At 44.9% G+C, this 7925-nt stretch overlaps 1 protein-coding gene across 1 annotated transcript in view; it reads right to left on the bottom strand.

The window, feature by feature from the left end:
* Nucleotides 1-7925, bottom strand: part of T265_00665 (hypothetical protein) — a gene marked incomplete at both ends in the record, with an annotated part of 61878 nt that overhangs the window by 7591 nt on the left and 46362 nt on the right. The window contains 2 exons of the mRNA XM_009164493.1: nt 2686-2775; nt 3717-3948. Coding sequence (XP_009162757.1) covers nt 2686-2775; nt 3717-3948 — 322 coding nt within the window. The remainder of the gene's footprint in view (nt 1-2685; nt 2776-3716; nt 3949-7925) is intronic.

Raw genomic sequence — 7925 nt, 5'->3', positions numbered from 1 at the left:
GTGGGGGGGGGGGGGGGGGCATTTGATATTGCGGAAGTGGATTTAGGACAACCTCATCAGAGAGAGTGAACGCTGGTACTTTATTTCACAATAAGTAAGATAGCATATATAAATATTCCATCTAACAGTACATGCTTCTTCGGAATAAAGGTCAGCTATTTCTGCGACTGGTTGCCTGGCACCTGACATCGGACTCCAGGTCCTTCGTCAATAATACACCTTGCTTCCGGGGCCGTCCCTTATGAGCTACACTAAGATACCCTGTACCTGATCTCACTCGGTCACCAAAAAGCGACATAGGGTAGAGGTCTTTAGGTTGACCAGAGTAAGAACTACCAACTGACATATTCGCGTGCAGTTCATATTGTAACCAGAGGTTCTCAGTCAAACAGAGTTTTGGGGCAAGGACGAGTTTTGTGACTTACGTAGGTGAAAGAATTCCTCTTAGAATGAACAACAGACTTTACAAGGCTACTGAACTATCCCCGAGGTGATGGAATATATTGCGCCCTTTGCTCGTATAAGCGCAAGCCCGCCACGCACCTATGTGCTGGCGCCAATAAATGCACCACCCAATCCCATAAGTTTTGCGAGGGGATCAACAAAGGATTGAATTTCCAGAAAAGTACTGTTTAACTGAATGATACTGTCCAGAATGGAACGCCACATTAACTTCTTTTCACGTGTCTGTCGACAATAAACTGCCCCCGGAAAGGGTACCGCTACATTGTATGATAGGACTGGTGACCCGTCGTCAGGACATGGGATGAAAAGCTGCAATGTCCAGCACATGAAGCCATAAGTGACTTTCATGACAAGGTAAAATCTCTGGGATCAACCGAAAATACATTTTTGTACTGGAAGAGGGAATCCGTGTTTCCCAAAAAGTCATTATTAATGTATCTAGGGCTGCCTACATAATGTATCATCCACTGAAGACCCCAACCCATCTTGTTTAGTTTCTTCGACTATCTAGCCTGACTTGATACAAGTGAATAAGTTCAAACGTTTGAAAGTACTGAATCGAACTAACTATTACGCAGTAGTGTAGTATAAGTTGTATCGAAACTGATTGTAATCCTGTTGGGTTACTCGTTGTTTCCTTTGGGCTGACAACCCGACCGATATGGGCAAACTTAGATTTGCTGGTAATGCTACTCAGATACCCTAAATATTGAAACAATCTAAGGTTGACGGAAACTCGGGGAGTGTGCCTACCTGATAAGCCCCAAGAAGGGCAAAACTGGTCGTGGGCTGTCGAAGAGTCTTCAGCAACCTCGTAAGTAGGTTCATTTATGAAAACCTAGCTATTTCTTTTTTCCTATGATTGTAACCACAGCCAAGCACGCCAAACCAGTGTATGACAGCCCAATGTAGCGAACTGACGAGTGCTCAACATTGGTTGCTCAGCATGGATGGGAAAACTAAAGTCATAAAAATGGAACGAAATTGAAACCACAGTGGTCTACCCTGAAATGGTACTTGAATGGCGAAGGTCGAGCCACTGTTCCGAGAGAACGCATTGCCGTCAACAGGGCCACTGAGTCCTGAGTGAAGGTATCCATTGGGACTAGGTTACCGTATATAGGAAAACTCCTGCTGTTAACTGATAAGGTTACGACATGATTCAAACAGCCCACATGCTACTTTGTTACAGCGTTTTATCGTGTGAGGTGTTCGTCGGAAGGGGATTCAGGAGAAAAAACAGGGTCCAGTGAAATCGCTCCTTGTGAAAGTATTTCTTCCTAACAAGGAATCACTGTATAATGTACACATAAGCTGCAAGTCGATCTTTCGATAAAGTGTGCGATTCGCCTCCCTGAATAACCTTGTGTTTGGATGGGTAGCGATCTTCTGGCACACCAGATATATCGGGGAAGTCCGAAAACCCGTCCAAAAAAGTATTACTTTAAAAAGGACGAAAATATGGTTCCCGCAATACTATGTAAATTCTGTGCAGTAGGGTATAACGAACTGTGATCGCAGCAGCAGCCCCACCTCTGAGAGAGGCCATCCCAATACAGGTCCAACAGCCTCCTACCCCACAGAGACTACTTTCCGACTGTATATGTCACATGATAACATCAACATTGGATCTTTTTTTGGACACACGATTCACTAACTGGAAAAATTGACCATATAAGCAAATCATAAGTCTATTCATAGTCTATTCTTTACTGAGCTGTTAGCTCTTTCCGACATTTGAAAACATCACGCGCACTGAGCTTACCCTAAATGATGCAGTCTGACACAGCTACGGTACTTCAGCAAGAAAGCTGTTCAAAGAGTAGTCTTCTAATATCATTTACGGTGCCCTAGAATGATGAACACTTGAATAAACCGTCGAATTCGATAACCTACACGCGCGAAGACGTTCCTGAGGTTAGAGAACTTAATTACCTTGTCGTTATCTTCATAACACAGATTGACTGTTTGTTAGTTATCTCCTTTTCCAACAGTACACCAAATATCGGGACAAATGCTGATGGGCAAATCACCAGGCAACCTGGCATGTATTCAGGTAAAACGCAATAGGTTCGCTAGGACAGATAGCAGTCCTGCATTCCTATCCGAAGGGGAGCAGGTAATAGTAATCTACATTGAACTGAAGACACTAAGGAAAACAAAGGTTGTGAAAGCGCAAAACATAAGACAAAAACAAAGACAACACACGAGAAAACTCACCCATGTAACCCGCTGTACCTACGCGACCCTTCACAGTCCCACCAACGGGTACCTCCACAGCCAAGCCAAGGTCTGATATCCGTACGTGGCCTATGGACGGAGAGGAGTAAAGGTGGAGGAAACGAGACAAGAAACAACAGAAAGTGTTGCCCAACCTAAATGGTTGAAATCGATAAACGAACAAAATTTTGAACCATCTAAGAACTCGGTTCTCAGTAAGAGCCACTTATTAAGGGAGGATTTGCACGAAGACGATTTTTTTCAGGGGAGGAACTATTGACAGACGTACCGGTGTATTGATACGATAAAACCCCTAATACTGGTAACTCTAAAAAAACCGATTCCCCTATATTCCGTCAAATTTCTTTTACAACTCTTATGGAATGTGGCGCTTATTTTCCAAATAACCACACCAGATACACCTACCAGGGGAGTACAGCAAAAATATGGCAATCTTTCAGAAATCTCAAGCACCACAGGACAAGGATCATGCCATAGAGAACATCAATGGTTAGTGAGACTGAAAGTCGCTATCAACTTCACTATTTCTCCTCTGTTAGTAAAGTAAAAGCACCTGACATTATTGAACTCTGGAGCATTGCTTGAATCGATTAATACAGGTTATTATTTAGAAAATCCTAACACCATTCACACATTGTCTCATTATTTTCTCAGGTTTCAACTTCTGTCCAGGGTCACAGACTGGTGACCGGAACCATCGTACTGGTGCACACACTTCAGAGTCTAAAAAAGTACAACAACAGAGAATAACCGTTTGTGAGCTGGGTGGCTTTATGGGGAACTCACACGCCAGCTTTCTCCTGCATTTAAATACTGAACTTAAACATCATACGTTCGCGGTTCTTTGGGTAGACCGGTGTGGTTGGCCCACCATAAAAATTGTATGTAAACAGCAAGGGCTGAGTAAGGGGACAAGTCACAAAGAAAGCAATCTAACCAGGATAACCATCAAGGAAATGAATTATGGAACATTATTAGAAGTAAGCTAAAATGAAGAAACACCAACCTACCCTGATCATCGATGAGAATATTCTCCGGCTTCAAGTCACGATAAACTATGTGTTTCGAATGCATATGTTCGAGACCCAGAGCAATCTCGGCCGCATAGAACCGACTTCGATTCTCTCCCAATCCTGTGGCGTTGGTCATGTTATGAATGTGGAATTTCAGATCCCCGCCGTTCATGATGGTGAGCACCAAACAGAGTGCGTCTTTGGTTTCAAAAGTGTAAGCAAGGTTGACCTGCAGTAGAACGAACGCAAAGTGCACTGAGGGATTTATGAGCTGAATGTGGAAATAGCTACTCTCATCAGAAATTGCACTGTATAAGCGAGTCGTCCCTTATGAGAAAGATAAGAACGATGAATCATATTAGAACCCATAGGAGGCAGGAAGGCCCGAAATGTGAACCCAACCAATAAAACCAAAGACCATAGTGAGGGCACCTGATTAGGCGACGAGCACAAGGACATTAACCAGTACAGTGGACTAAATAAGAGTGTAACTGACCAATCACTCTTCAGGTCAAAGCAAGCACAACCCAAAATGATGACGGGTGACTCGAAACTGTTAGGCGGAATTAAGTGCCGATAACACCTTGCTGCTCGCCATCAGGTGCTGCTACGGCCAAGAAGCATAGCCTGCACGCGATGGGCCAAAACATCGGGCCGCTTGCTGGTCCAACACCAGAGCGAGTTCTGATTGGCCGAGGGTTTGAATGCAACAGTCAATCATGATCCAGTATGCGCCGAATGCCGAATCCCAATAACGCACCTAGAACGTGTCGGAACTTCCAAAATATTGTCGCCGCATTCACTCCATGTATGACGCAATTCACGTATTTTTTATCTGGTTTTGAGCATTAATAGACCTATTGCATCTTTGGTGGTTGTTCTGATGGGAATCCTAGCTTGTAAGGTTCAAACTGAGAACTAAACTGAGCAAATGCCGTCAGTTCAGTTAGCCAATGGGAACTCACGATGTCTATTAGATATGGTCAGCTTCTAGAATCATGGCAACAGCAACAAAAACATTTGAAGGAAAGCAACTGAAGCTCATGGGATCACTGACTCAGACACTGCAATCCAGACATCAGCAGCTAGTACCAGTGAGCCTTCTGATTCTTCGGCTGATGTATTCGCGGTTCCAAGTACGGAGTTCATACTTGACCCTCATTCTGGTCGTTTTCGACTCCTGGCTCGTGTTACAAAGACATGCTCAAAGCTGATTTATCCAAATTCGACGACGGATGAAAAGTCAGACTACTGCTGCGAAAACTTGTCACACCTGGGTGTGAACGGCAAAAAAAAGTTCGCTCCCCCCCCATATCTCCTCAATCTCAGCTTCGATGAAATAGACAGAACGCTCTCAGATACCAGGTGATCAAACACGGCTGTTCAGCATCCATTAACAATGCCCCAAGTTGTTCAAGAAAAATTATAACGACTTCATCACGTTTGCCAGTGTCATCCGTCGGGAATGAGAGCGTTTTAAGCTCAGCAAAATGACAGTATCCTAAGAAATCCAGATAGCTGTTGCATCTTATGGTCCAATGTGAACCTACTAGGCCTATGAGAATGTCGATTGTGCAAATATCCATGTTTTGATCACCCCATCGGCATCCATGCACAAGTACAATTACCCACAGTTTTCGCTTTCATATGTTGAATATTTCCTGTTTGTCTTAATGTGTCTTCTCATTTTCGTACCAGGTGAAATGTTACACAGTTTTTGACCGTCAGCAACAAAATGATACTGCATGTTACTGTCACAGAGACTGGACCTTACCATGATGTGGTGGTTTCTGTGCCTCCGTGACCCAGTGAGCTATACTGAGTAGCGTCCGTGCGACATTCACAGTCTCTCATACAAGAATGGTCAGTGATTAGGGATCTGACTAACACAGTCTCCTAAGGGGGGTTAGAACATGTGTGGAGAATTGTTTTGTAAAAATTAAAATGCATTTGTCACGCTTTTGAGACAAAAGCTTAGGTTGATGGCTCTAATGGTCCCCCTGTATACGCGTGGGCGCCTTCGCAGTATCCCGGCCAGGTAAAACCATGAATTATACAACTAGAAGTAAACTCAAGCCACATCGACCATCGCATGGTGTCATCAGCCTGGTCGTCTTACTTGTTGCATACAGCAGGGCGGGTAAACAGGAACATGCTAGTGCCGACGCCGACGCCGCCCTCTCACGTTTTCCCTCCTCTACCCTACCCCACCCAAATTTGAATACTGTCTCCGCAGGTACCAAAACTAGTACTGAACACTTTCTTATCCGTGCACTACACTCAGCTGTAGCTTCTGTATGTCAGAGTTCAACAACAACTATAAACAATTCAAATTCTTTTCAAACCCCGAAAGCCTATCTACTTAGCCGCCCTTAATGTTCGCACACTGAAGCAAGCAGGACAGCAGGTGGCTGGATTCCTTCTGCACTGATGTATGTTGTCTGTCAGAAACAAGGATACAGAACTCTAGTACTGTAATTGAACTGACTGCCCCTTGCTCTCGGCCAGGTTCGGACTGGCACCTCTGGACTGATGTATGTTGTCTGTCAGAAACAAGGATACAGAACTCTAGTACTGTAATTGAACTGACTGCCCCTTGCTCTCGGCCAGGTTCCGACTGCGCACCTCTGGTGATACAGAGGCCGCTGAAGCTGGATATCATGGGGTGGGTAGTGTATTGAGCGAACCAAGCTGAGAAAATACCGTTACTAGAGAAACAATGAAAGAAGGAAACAGCTATCGGGATGACTAATCAAAGCAGAGGAAGGAAGACCACAGCGCAACACAAGCCACAAGCGGGCCAAGAAACTCACCGGAAGGCTATCTCCCAATTAACCAAATTACGTCGACAGGTGGACCAAGTTCGACCTTATGCCAGACTAGCCCATTCACTCCCCACCACGAAGGGGCTCAGAGATTGCTAATCTCTCAGGTTCTGTCTAATTGGTGACATCCTCCTAGTTTTGGTAGTACGAGAGGTGGCGTGCAACTTCTTCCTGGTCGATGATATCGTTCCCATACGATATGATATTTAATGTTTACGGAACAGTTGACATCGGAAGTGAGCCGTTATGATATGGTTTTCTAACAGACAGAGTGCAAAATAACTGCCCAGTACTAGGCTGGATCTTTAACCAGCACTCACCTATCCGTAAGACACTTCCTGCTTTATGTATTCGGGATGCCCAATATCTACAGCAGAAATCTAACCGATAAACAGCAAGACTGAATAGTCTTCAGGAAGTTCTAGCTAGTCTGTTGTCGGTGCGATATGAGCGCCTCATTAAATGGTCCAGGGTAAAGATAAACGGTTGGTTCAACGCTTCTATACGGAAGTGAAACATGGTCTCTCCGGAGTGAAGATATCAGAGGATCCATTTTTGCCTATGAAACATCTCGAGCGCCTGTGGCGCCAGTGGATCAGCAATGCCGAGGTGCAATGACATAACGACAGCGACCTAGGCCATCGCCACCCCTGATGATTACAGTATGTAATACGGATGGCATTTTCATAAAGGAAACTACTCACAAGGTTGCTGAAAACTCTTCGACAGCCCACGACCGGTGTCGCCCTTCTTGGGGCTCATCAGGTAGGCGCAGCCCCGAGTTTCCGTCAACCTTGTGATCAGTAGTACTTACGTCAATCTAAAGGATGAAAAGACCCCCATATTTGATTACGATTGTCATTAAGACATTGCTGTTGGGCTTCACTGGAACGTTACATCACCCCCTCAGTTAGTAAACGGTGTACGAATGTCAGCTTCGCACAGCCACTCTGGTACAATTCATTGATTAGGAAGCGTTAGAATTGGTGGTCAACGGATCAAACAAAACTTTCGTCGCGCGAAAAGTACATACTCAGAGATCTTAGTACAAAGTGTGGCACCATAACAAACGGCTGTTCCCCCTAGTATTGATTGAGTAATTCTTGAAAGTAAGTCGTAGTTGAACAAAAGGGTCGTTAATCCACTTTTGAAGGGACTGACGAACCATATGGGGCTTGATGTTCAGCAGAAAAATACATTATCCACATACGTCCGCTCCTTTGGTTAGGGAACCCCGACCTAAAGCTGCCACCTTGACGTGGTGGTCGGGCTTCAGTGCTGCAACGATCCTGCGGGCTACACTGGCTGGAACTTCGTTCCACAAGGTGCAACCATGCCAGGAAGGCCAAAGGGGAGCAGCCAGACCAAGAGCAGCGAGACC

The sequence above is a fragment of the Opisthorchis viverrini genome (assembly GCF_000715545.1).
Source record: "Opisthorchis viverrini unplaced genomic scaffold opera_v5_6, whole genome shotgun sequence".
Lineage (NCBI taxonomy): Eukaryota > Metazoa > Platyhelminthes > Trematoda > Opisthorchiida > Opisthorchiidae > Opisthorchis > Opisthorchis viverrini.
This window is presented reverse-complemented; position numbering and strand designations above follow the sequence as displayed.